The following is a 12,132-nucleotide window of genomic DNA, read 5'->3' as shown; positions in this document are numbered from 1 at the left end:
TGGTATCACATCCATCATGTAAGTAGTGTGGTTTCATGTTGTAGTTGGCCTTTCTCAAGTTTCATGAAGAGTCTTCAGATCTTAGAGTTCAATTAGGGTCCATTGACTTTGCTGATCTGGTCCCTGGTTTGATTTGGTAACCTGACTCGTATTCATTGATGTCATAAATTTGTTCTACTAGGATTACATTTCGTTTTACTGATTGCTCCTATAGCTGGTGAATCAGCTGATTGTTGTGATATTCTCCTTACATGCAGTAGATCATCCGCATTACCCGTAGTCTGCAATAAAAGGCACATAGTTTATTTTATTTTTGCCACCTCAAGTTAGTTGATGCTATGAAGTTGCCAATATTTGACTGTTTACTGAATTTATTGGGGCAACTTTGTTAGAACCTGGCTTTGTATGTGTTTGTCGTGTCAACCCTTTTCCACACTAGGATCTGAATCTTCATTACTTATGTTGACTCAGAAATGTCTTAACTATGTCTGATCTAACCGATAAAAAAAGAGAAACAATGTCTGTTCTAAGTAATAGTTTTCACTTCTTGTTTGACAGTCCCCTAAAGATCCACTTTCTGTGATCCCGGGTTAAGCGGACAAGATGGTGAAGATCTACTGCATCGGAGCTGGCACATCATAAAAGAAGTCTTCTACTTGGACATATTGTACACCTGTAGAGTTTGTTATACTGTGATCGCATTTGTATGTATTGATGTAACAGATTGTTGCTTCTTGTTGATGTAACAGATTGTTGCTTCTTGTTGATGTAACAGATTGATCGCATTTGTATATTAGAATCGGCTTGTTACACCTGTTTTCTGTCTATTTTGATTTAAATACTGGTTGTTTAATCATTGGCATATTGAAATATGAGGAACATGGCCATGACAACAAAGTTCCACAAACCAGAATCGGACATTTGGGACCCGCTTATCAGAACCTGACAATTGGGACCCATTTGAAAAAGGAAAAAAAGGGCCACAACCCAGAAATAAAAAGGCCGAATTATAGGGCCTGGCCCGTGTAGCTTACCCAAATTGCAAGAAAAAAAACAATAAATGGGCTGAATTAATGGGCTCGGCCCATATAAACACCGAATTGGACCGGGCTGAATCTTGTGCCACGTCGGATTGCCACGCTGGATGCCTACGTGGCCTGGGGAGGTTGCTAGTGACCAAAACGCTACAGTAGACGTATTTTGGTCATAAACGTCTACGACCATTCCAGAAGAAAGGTCGCTATAGTCAGTTTATGACGGCCAGCTTTTGACCTTATGTTTTTGGTCACAAAAAGGTCACAAATGAAAATTTGTGACCATTCAGTGACCAATAGTGGTGGTCACAAGTTGACATATTTCTTGTAGTGCATCCGACGCAGCGTCTTCGTCATCCTCTCCTTCTTCTTCTTCGCCCTCATCACTGGAGGCAATCTCCTCCGCCGAGTCCTCACCTTCGGCCGGGTTCAGCCCGAACCACTCCTCCGGCTGAGCGACGCCGGCGTCATCCACCTCAGGAGCAAAGGCGCTGGTATCGGTATACTCGGCGATCGCCAAGGCGCGCTGGATGATAGCTGGCCGCACCGCCTTCAGCTCCTCCTCAGCCTCCTGCTGCCAGGTGCTCAGATGGTCCAAGTTCAGCCCAGGATACCAAGCCCGGACGAACTCCAGAGCCCGCCCAGCGCCGGAGCGGGCCGCTGACGACTTCCAAGCCTCGAAGCGGCCGACTGCGACCTCCAGCCAGTCGGCGGTCCGACTTGGGGTGCGCGGAATCACCTCGCCAGGCCAGAGGGTGGCCAGCACTTGCGCTCCGGCGTGCTGAAGATGGCGAAGCATGCGATGGGCCGGCTGCAGGCGGGCTTGAAGCCCTAGAAGCTGCTCCTCAAGTGACCGGCTGGCATTCAACGCAATCTCGGCCCCCGCCTGCCGTCACACATCGCGGTAGGCCTCGATGACTTGGGTGGCGGCGGCTGAGTAGCCGGGGAGTAATCTGCACAAAGAGGAAAGCAGTGACACAAAATCAAAAAACGAATCAGATAGTAAAAGGCAGGCAAGGAAGCAAAGAAGAAGGCGGCCTACCATCAATCAAGTATTCCACCCGGCTGTAGCCTTGGCTCAACGCCTGCCTCGTCTCGGCCCAGTTTGCCGCCTCGGTCTCGTACTCGGCTTTGAGGGCGGCCTCGCTGTCCTGCACCGCCTTCAAGGCTGCCTTGTGGCTCTCCTCCTGGTCAGCCAGCTTCTTGGCCAGGCGGTCACGCTCTTAAGCCAGGGCGGTGCACTCGGCCTCCTTGGCACGAAGGGCGGTCTGGGCTCCGCTCAGCTGGCTCCTCAAGTTGGCATTGGCCCCTGCAATATAAAGAAAGAAGTCGTTAGGAAAAGATCCGACCTGACTACTCGGTAGTCGGCCCAAATCTCGGGGACTACACCCAGTGGATGCACTGACGCGCCCCCACTTAAAAGAAAAGCGAAGCGCTTAGTCCGGCTCTCGGTCAGATCAGTGGCTTTCTGATTCAACTCCTGGGCCTGGGAGTTGAAGGCGGCCGCGCGGAGGTTGTGGTACTCCTGCAGAGAAGACAAGGGACGTGAGTAAGAATAAGATGGTAATCAAGCTTTCCAATAAGCTCCAAGCCGCCTGCTCAGCAGCCGGCTCGGAACTCGGGGACTACACCCAGTGGGTGCGCTGACGCGCCCCCACGGAAGAAATTAAAAGCAATCAAAGGAGTAGGAGGACTCACCCGAATAACCGACCGCGTCGTGAGAAACTCCTGGGTGTACTGCTTCAGCGTGGTGGCTTGGGCCTGGAGCCGGTTCCGGACGTCCTGCGCCACCACATTCAGCACGGCTGTCCCGCCGCTCGGCGTCCACCCGGACAAGCTGTCGCTGGCCGCTTCTAGGTCCTAGGCCGACGAGCCGGCGTCCACGGTCTTCTGCATATCCGGCGCTGAAGTCGCTTTCCCCGCGCGTCGGCGAAGCGGTGACGAGACCACAAGATCCCCTCCCACGGTCGGCTCGCCCCCAGCCGGCTGCGCTGGCGGCACTTCAGGCCGGCCTCCTCGGCCCGCTCCAGTCGGCGGCGATGGCGCCGCCTCCCTCTCCATCTCCGGATGGCCGCGGCCGGCCTCCTCCAACGGGGGCACAGGGGTGTCGGGAGCCGCGGCGCGGAGGGGAATGACGAACTGCGGAGGCTGGTTCTGCAGGGCCTCCGCCTCCCTCTCCACATCTGCGGCCTCCGCTTGGGCCTTGGCGGCCGCGACGGCTCGCGCCTCCGCCGACTTCTGCTCCGCCTCCCTAGCCGCCCTCCGCTCCTCCGCCTCCCGCTCCTCCCGCACTTCCCGCGCGTTTCGCTCCATCGCCTCTAGGAGATCGGCGCGGGGATCTACCCGGCACGAGCTTGAAGACCCTCCTACGGCTCCGACTATGGAGGCGGCCGGGACTCGCCCAAGGGAAAGAGGGGCCCTGTTTGATAAATTGAGAAAAAGGGTTTAAAAAAACATCAACCGAAGAAGAAGAAAAAAGAAAGGCATGAGAACAGCGACACTTACGCTGAGACCGCCTGCGGCTGCTTCACCACCTTGCGGAAGCGGGCTGCCTTCGCGGCCGCCTCGTCCCGCTTGGTCGTCGCCGCGGTACTCTTGGGCTTCTTCGGCCGACTGCCGAAGTGGGTCGACGCGGCCCGGCGCTTCTACGCGCCGTCCTGGGCAGTCGGCCCGGCGGATGGGCCTGCACCATGGTGATCGGGCGCTGGTCGGCGGCGCGCGATGACTTCGGCCTCGTTGTCATCTGGCCAGTCCTCGAAGCCGGCCCCTAGCCCGGACCCGCCTGCGTCGCTGCCTTCCCCCGCGACGTCGTCTTCCATGGCGGCCGCCCCCAGGTCTGGGTCGTCTACATCATCCATCGTACGGTCGGGGAGGAACTGGCGTTCCACCCCTGCGGCCCCGGCTGCTGGCAGAAGCATGAGGTTCTGCCAAAGAAAGGCCGGCTGGTCAGGAGTCGGCCACCATGAACTCGGCAACACGCAAAGATAAAGAGGAAGAGAAACTTACCACCGGCGGAGGATTGGCGCGAGAGTACGGCACCTTGCCATACTGCCACTCCTCGATGAGCTTGTAGTTGGAAATGTAGTTCACCATGTAAGACACCTCGGTGTGAGGCATCTCCTTGGTGCTTTGCCGGCATGGGTCGAAGCGGCCGCTCATCTGGTAGATCATATGAGGTCGACCCTGGAGCGGGAGCACCCGGCGCTCCACGAAGGCGGCCACCAGGTCGGCCCCGGACAGACCCTCCGACTGGATCATCACCCGGAACCGGGCAACGGAGGCGGACCCGCCCGGAGACAGCGACCTGGACCGGAAGGACCATGAAGGCTGCCTCCCAGCCGGCAGGCCAGCTATGTAAGCCGGCAGGTTGACGAAGTCGCCTTGCGGAGCAATGTTCTTCACATAAAAGTAGGACTTCTGCCAGAGCTTCACCAACTGGATCAGCGGGATGGGCAGAAACGGGTTGTTGTCGCTCGCCCCCTGCATGGCGATGAAGGCACCGCATGGGGCGGGCACGCCCGCGATGACGGTGTCGAGCTTGCACTGAAAGAACTCTCCCCACAGTTCAAGAGTGGGGAGGACACCGAGAAAACCCTCGCACAGGGTGACGAAGGCCGACAACAGCATCACCGCGTTGGGAGTGAAGGTGATGCGGCTGGAGATGATAAAATTCGGGGAACGAGCGGAGGACCCGCTCGCCGGCAGGCCGAAGTCGCGCAGGCAGTGCGAGTGGAAGATTACCCGCTCGTCCTCTTCCGGCACCGGTGAGATTTCCCTCTCCGGCGCGAGGCGGACCCGCACGAGATCCGCGCCCGGCAGCCGCCGCGTCCGACGGAGGAAGTCGACATGGTCGTCGTGGACGTTGGAGCCGTCCCAGGAGCTCGACAATGCCATCGGGACGGCGCGGCGGCGAGAAAGGTGCGATGAAAGGAGGGTACGCAACCCAACTGCGACGAAGCGACGGCGAGTCAAGAAGATTGGCAGGAAGGCCAAGCGGCGGCATGTAGCTGCCGTGACGAGAGGAGGAAGAAGAAGGAGGGGGCAGAGCAAGGGAGAGAGCGCGAGCGTTTGGCGCTCCCCTCCTCCCTCCTACTTATAGCCTCATGCGACGAAGCCGAGGAGGCAGGACGTGGGAGGGATGTGGGATTAACTACACCCACTCCCCCACGCATCGTGATTGTCGCGCCATTACGGTGTGGGGAAACCGCCGCTGGGGCACGCGCGGTCCGTCCAGGCCGCAGAAGATCCGCGCGTGGGTCGAGGCCCTGTAGTGGTGGGCCCCAGACTGCGGCGGCGTCCCGTCGAGCGCGTGGGCTGGCAGGCCCCTCCAGCCGGAGGATGCCACGTGGCGTGCGGACAACAAGCGGTCAGTTCACAGCCTGACTCGCGTGCCGACTGGCACCCACCTTCAAACTTTGAGATCTCTAAGAGACGGCACACCTAGTCGAAACCGGCTTTTAGTTCTCGGCTCCTCCCCTAGCCGGCTACCTCTCAAGCCGGCTGTGCGAAGGCGGCCCAGCCCTAAAATCTTTGAGAAACAAGACCACGAGAAGGCCGACTCCCAGGAGCCGGCCCCTCAGCAGGCGGCTAAGGTCTTGCCCTCAGAGTCTGCACCCACATAACGGCGACAAGATGGGGCGTGGCTACAGTAAAGCCTGCCACCCCCGAATCCCGGCGCACGCCTGGCCACGGTGCACCGTACGGGGCGGCCATCCCCGTCCGGCGCGGCACTGTTGCCACGATGGTCGTGACGTCACCCACGGCGAGCGGCTAGTACGACCCGTGGGTGGCGGGCCCCCTTGGTCAGGGAGATCCCAAAGGGGGTCGGGCTTCCCGCAGCCGGCCTAGGGTATGGCCGGCTTCCGATAGCCGGCCAACTTTCTCCCTCCAAGTAGGTGCTTCATTAAGGAGACAAGAGAAGGTGAAGCTACAGTGATGAGCCGCCTCGCGGCGGCACTGTAGCCATGCTTACCACGACAAAGCCATCGTCACCAGGGGCAAGGTAACAGTAACCAGCCCCCGACAAGACCCCCGGGCGGTGGGGCCGGCCTGTCGACCAAAGGGTCGGCAGCCGGCGGGCCCACCAGTCGGCGGAGAAGCCGGCGGGCGTAGACATAGACGGCTGGGGCCCACGCCCAGCCGGATTACCATTGTACCCCCGGGGGTAGGCTTATATAAACCCCCAGGGTTCCCATGCAGGGGATATCGCTCTTTGGATAGATTTTAAACACCACAAGGAGAAGAGGAGCGGGCTAGTCTGGCCCTCCTTCATCCTTTCACCGAACAGCTCAAGGAGCATTCTGTAGCTACCCTTCGAGCTAGTGATCATGCGGAGACCCCGCAGAACAGCATTAGGGGTGTTATCTCCACGGAGAGCCCTGAAGTTGGGTAAGATTCACCGGCGTGTATGTCTTCGCATTATCCCGTTTTCAGGCACCGGCGATGTTTTATTGGCTCCCACAATGATAAGCCATCCATTGGCATATGTCGCACCAACCATCCGACACCGTTGGAATCTGCACTAATGGTCACATTAGTGCCGGTTCAAATTCAAACCGGCACTAATGTGCTTCACATTTGACCATTTTTCTACTAGTGCATGCAAAGAGCTTATATTTGAGAATGTTCGTTGTCTTCCAAACTTTTCGTGGGTGGAAGGCTTTGAATGGCATCATTTTCATGTATGCACATAAAATTTGTTTCATTTGTTTAATTCTGGTCCCAGAAACACTTAAAACATGTGCATTAGTTGAGCTCACATTATATACTAACGTACAGTACTTGATCACTGAAGTATCTAATTTATTTATGTGAAGAAAGGCACTAAGATGGGACCAAGCGGGCCAAGCAAAATGCGTGCATACGTACTACATGCGACCTACTAATGAGCTACAATTTCTCACACGATGTACGACTAAGTCATTTTCGTTGGGATTAATGTGTGAAATATTTTCTCCATCCCATAATATAAAATCGTGTAGTGTGAAAAACGTTTTTATATTATGGGATAGAGAGAGTAGTTTTGCCGTCAAGAACGGACGGCATATGCACCCTACCTACTGACGATATGATATATGCAGGGCATGGGTTGTCCAACGTCACCAACAATCCCTTGCAGCCAGCCAAGCTTCGCCTCTCTTTCTCCGCTTCTCTTTTCTCTTAATTGGCCAGGTTAGTCAACTAGTTGGCGATTATGGTTAGGTTAATCTTGGCAAGATCTTTAATTATGTTTGTTTGAATACAACTCATGACAAGTGGCAGCAAGATCTTTAATTATGTTTGTTTAAATATAACTCATGACAAGTGGCAAAGCTAAGAACACGGGTAGCACACAATAACATTTGACTTTGGCTGCTGCAGAGTTGCTTGTTCCCAGAAGCTCGTCATTGCAGAACTTGTCATTCGTTCTCTAGGGAAAAAATATGACCAAGTGTTGATTATCCAAAGAATTCCATGGCTAGTAAAAGCATAAACATCGCTGGTCAGACGCATCAATTAGCAGCCCGGAAAAAACAATTAACGGCCGAGCAGCCTGCACGATCATGTTCAGCACACTCCTATCAGTTGTCCGCAACTGCTAGGAGCAGTTAACCCCGGTCAAGGGATAAATCAACAATAACTTGGACTGCTATGTATAATAAGCTAAAAAATAACGAAGACAACTTGCTAGCTCTCCGTAAAGAAATATAAGATCATTTAAATCACTTTATATATAATACTCCTTCCGTCTCAAAATTGCACCGAGGTTACGGACCCCCCATTCTGGGCATGGACGTCACGCCGCTCATTCTAGAGGATTTGAACCGAGCCAGTCGTGTCGATCTCGTCTCAAACTATCGGTTTGACCCTTCCAGCCGAGACAATAAATTTGGTGACCGCAGCAACAAGACAAGGTACACCAGCGGGAGTGTGAACAACCGGCCGAAACCCGTACGTGCGTGCTGGGTCGTGATCGTCGCGCGGAAGTAAAACACCCGCGCACGGACACGCTACGCCACCATCGGGCAGGTCCACAGGTGTCTGCTGTTTACGGTTCTAGAAGAGTCAGCTCGCCTGAACACACATGTTGACTAGACTAGATACTGCTACCTAGACTCACATGACAAGATTGAACGCAGATCCGTACGGGTGGTACTACTGTAGTAGACTAGTACCGGTAACTAATCTCTCACACCGCGCCGGTCAAACTTCCCCATCGAAAAGTTGATGCACACACGTCCACGTCTAGAACCCAGCTAACAAAAGATTTCAAAAAAAAAAAACCCAGCTAACAAACACTTGCGAGCCAAACCCCGGCCCAACCCGGGACACACTATAAGAGCCACCAGCCATACGGGCCAGAGCCACATATGCATTACACAGTGCAGCCGATAGATTAGCCGAGAGCGATACACGACCGAGCGACTTTTTGATCGGGGGACTAGCCTGCCAGCGATCGAGTCTCAAGTCTCAACTCGAGAGACATCAGCCATGAGCAAGAGAGGCAGGGATGTGTGGGACATGGAGCTTGGAGGCCTGGACACGGCCCGCCTGCTCATGCTCCTCGCGCAGCAGCACCAGCAGCACCACCACCAGCGCGCCGTCGCCGGGGCGGCGCAGGCCATGGGCGGCGGCCGCGTGTTCGAGTGCAAGACGTGCAACCGGCAGTTTCCCACGTTCCAGGCGCTCGGGGGCCACCGCGCCAGCCACAAGCGCCCGAAGCTGCACGCGGTTGGCAACTCCGACGACGGCGCGGCGCTCTGCCTCGGCCGCCAGATGCCCTCGGTGCCGCCGCAGCCGCCAAGGCCGAGGGTGCACGAGTGCCCCGTCTGCGGCCTCCAGTTCGCCGTCGGCCAGGCGCTGGGTGGGCACATGCGCCGGCACCGTGTCGAGGCCGAGACCGCAGCCAGAGCGCCGAGCTGCGAGGCGGCGGCGACCAACACGGAGTTGGCGTCGTGCGACGCCGGCGGGATCTGCCTGGACCTGAACCTGACGCCTTCGGAGAACTGCGCCAAGTGTAGGAACGTGGCGGGGCTCGGCGCTGCTACCGGGCAGGGTGTACATAAGGCGCTGAGCGGGCACATGCGACGGCACCGCGCCGAGGGCGAGGCCGATGCCGAGGCCCACGAGCCGAGCGAGAAGGAATGTTTGGATAAGTTGGGAAAAAGACAACGATACTTGCAACTAGATCCTTGTTGTGTTAGATTGGAAGATACTGATGTCTCTGTTTCAATTTGTTGATTTATGGTTTAAGAAAAGTTGGTGCTTGAATTTGTCACGGATGTTTGATTTAGTCCCTGAACTTGAAAAATACACTGAGCTGGTTCTAAAACTTGGCACAAACGTGCAAATACGGTGTTAATCTCATCCATAGACGTAAAGTGTGTCGACGTGGCATCGTATATGGCTGACGGGCCATCGACATGGCGTGGGGCCCACTTGTAGTGACGAAACATGATTTATATTACTCTGCAAGAGATTCGGATTAAAATTCAGTTCCATGTGTGGGAACGCAAACACCAAATTCATCGCGGGCTCGATGAGCTCCTCGAACATCTCCTCGCACTCGGCCTTGAGGCGGGTGAGCTCATGGCACTTGCGTTCGACCTTGTGCTCGTGCTCTATGGACTCAAAGAATGTTCAGTTCTCGACGAGGAGCAGCTCCTCCAGGAAGAGAGAAGCCATGAAGGTGTCATTGGCCCGCTCGGCTACAAGTTGCACCTCAGCCAGGCGGTGTTCCCTCTCCTCGGCTTGGGAGACGACGCTAACACAAGGCACAATGGCGACTGCGGAGGTGGTGTCGGCGGGGAAGTTGAGCTTCACCTGGCTCCGAAGAAGTGGAGTGCCAATGCGTCGTAGATGCATGCCGCCTCCTCCACGGTGGCGAACGTGCCAAGCAACACACACACCCACGTTCTAGATAGAGATCACCACTACCCATTTGCCCCATGGCTGGAGCCTCACACCGCAATACTTCGACGACGGCAACTTCAACATGTTCAAGGATGGTGAAGGAATCCGGCGGCGCGGTACTCGGGGTTTGCACGGCTGGAAGCTCAAGGGCTGGTCTGGTGATGTGGTGCTTGTGGATGGCGGCGGGAGCTTGGCGGCGGATTCAACGACGTGGTGATCGGGGGAGGCGACGGGAGGACGTGGATTTTTAGAGCTTGGGCTCATAGACACCATCTATCCTTACCTTTCAATATAGATTTGAAATCCGTGCTAGACAACTAACTTACTGCATGAAATTTTCTCTTTTTTGTTTCTTCCAAATAAAACAACATATGAACTTCAAACTTTGCAAGATAGCAAAACATTCTTACTACAATGTGAGAAAGAACTTATAGATTTGTTTGACCAACATAAATATACAAAATGAGATTTTCTTTATTCAATTTTTTTTAGTATTTATGATGCACAAAAAAATCTGAAAGTTTTTTCCCACATTCTAGTTAGAATGTTTTGTTGTGCTGCAAAGTTTAAAGTTCATATGTTATTTTATTTGGAAGAAACAAAAAAGACAAAAGTCCTTGCACGAATCGCGATGCCGAGATGGATGGCTATCTAAGGAGGTGCACTTGAGCCTAAGCTCCACAACATATTTTCCGGCGACGGGAGGGGGGGGGGGAGGGGCTTGGGGGAGGGAGGCGAGGATCCGCGGTGGGGAGTTGTGGAGCAACCAGAATCGGGTGGGCCTGAGCGGAGTTGCGAGCTCGACGGTGGTCGCGGAGGTCGCTATGTCAGCCATGAGTGATGGATTTGAGCGGCAAGGTGCAGTAGTGGCGGCGATGACATCCGATATAGGAATTGGTCGACATGGACGCATGGTGGGGCGGGTGGCGTTTGTCTTTCCTGTGGCTATTTTGGTCGCTTTAGTAGCTTTGTTTGTTGAAACCGCCAGCAAAATTTGGATGGCTCCCCAACTACCCAATTTTTTTGAATCTAAAAAAGGTACCCAAATTTGTTGTTCACATGCACACGTATGTATGTTGTTAGAGCATCTCTAACCGATCCCCTATGAAGCTTTAGAGGAGTAAAAATTCGATTTTACTCCTCTAAAGCGCACCTAAACAATCTCTTATGTTCTTTAGAGGAGCAAATTTTTACTCCATAGCCCGGCTAACTCTTAAATATAGTCTAGCCTGGCCAACTCTTAAATATACCACGCCGCCGCTCGAGTAAAATTTCCCCACTTTCATCGCTCGACCTTATCCACTCCGCCACCGCCCAAGCACATGTATCCCCTTGCTGGCCCGCCCATGCATCCACTCCAACCGTGGCGAAGCTAGCCTCAAGAATCTGTGGGGTTGTTGCTATTTTTTTTTAAAAAAATCTTCATAATGTACAGTGTTTTAGGTTGTTCTTACCAAAAGTTGTGGGGTCAGCTGATCCCACAGCCAACACACAGAATAGCCACTGCACTAAGGCACAACCATGCCGCTCAAATGGCTGGATCAAGCTGCCTTACGTCCTCACCGATGACCAGAAGCATCGATCTGCACTACCACGCTCAGTCCTGAGCCCAAGGTCGCGGCGACACATCCTCCTCTAGCGGTGGTGTGTCCCGCTTCCTTGACCTGCAACTATCACCGGCATCGCAGAGGACGTACCTCTGCTTGCGGTAGTGGGCGTGGGGGACGTGGGTGGCAGAGATCACCAAGCCAAAACCCACCAGCAGATTTCGATCGGTTCCTACCACTCGACGGTGTAGGAGGCGTGGGCGTACGACATCATGTCGGTGCGCCTCCATGGAGCAAACATGTAGCTAAACTTCCCGGATGGCTTGCCGACTTTGGCTCCCTCGACCCCCGTGTGGCCACTGCACGCGAGCTGTGGGAAGACCAGGAGGCCCGCAAGCACCTGGAGGTGGAGCGTGTGCACGAGGAGTACATGGCAGAGCTCTGTCGCGTGTACTGTTGGGGAACGTAGCAGAAATTCAAAATTTTCCTACGCGTCACCAAGATCTATCTATGGAGAGACCAGCAACGAGTAGAAGGAGAGGAGAGTTTGCATCTACATACCCTTGTAGATCGCTAAGCGGAAGCGTTCAAGTGAACGGGGTTGATGGAGTCGTACTCGTCGTGATTCAAATCACCGATGATCAAGTGCCGAACGGACG

General features: G+C 54.7%; 1 protein-coding gene across 1 annotated transcript; it reads left to right on the top strand.

Annotated features, from left to right (window-relative positions):
• The first annotated feature begins 8,421 nt into the window (after positions 1–8,421).
• LOC123057030 (zinc finger protein ZAT12-like) lies at positions 8,422–9,254 on the top strand. Its single transcript, XM_044480205.1, has one exon. It carries the CDS (start codon positions 8,505–8,507, stop codon positions 9,252–9,254), a length of 750 nt encoding a protein of 249 aa, XP_044336140.1. The 5' UTR covers positions 8,422–8,504.
• Positions 9,255–12,132: the final 2,878 nt, after the last annotated feature.

This window comes from Triticum aestivum, chromosome 3A, assembly GCF_018294505.1.
Source record: "Triticum aestivum cultivar Chinese Spring chromosome 3A, IWGSC CS RefSeq v2.1, whole genome shotgun sequence".
In the NCBI taxonomy this organism is placed as follows: domain Eukaryota; kingdom Viridiplantae; phylum Streptophyta; class Magnoliopsida; order Poales; family Poaceae; genus Triticum; species Triticum aestivum.
Note: the sequence above shows the minus strand (reverse complement) of the source record. Positions and strands in the feature narration are given on the sequence as shown.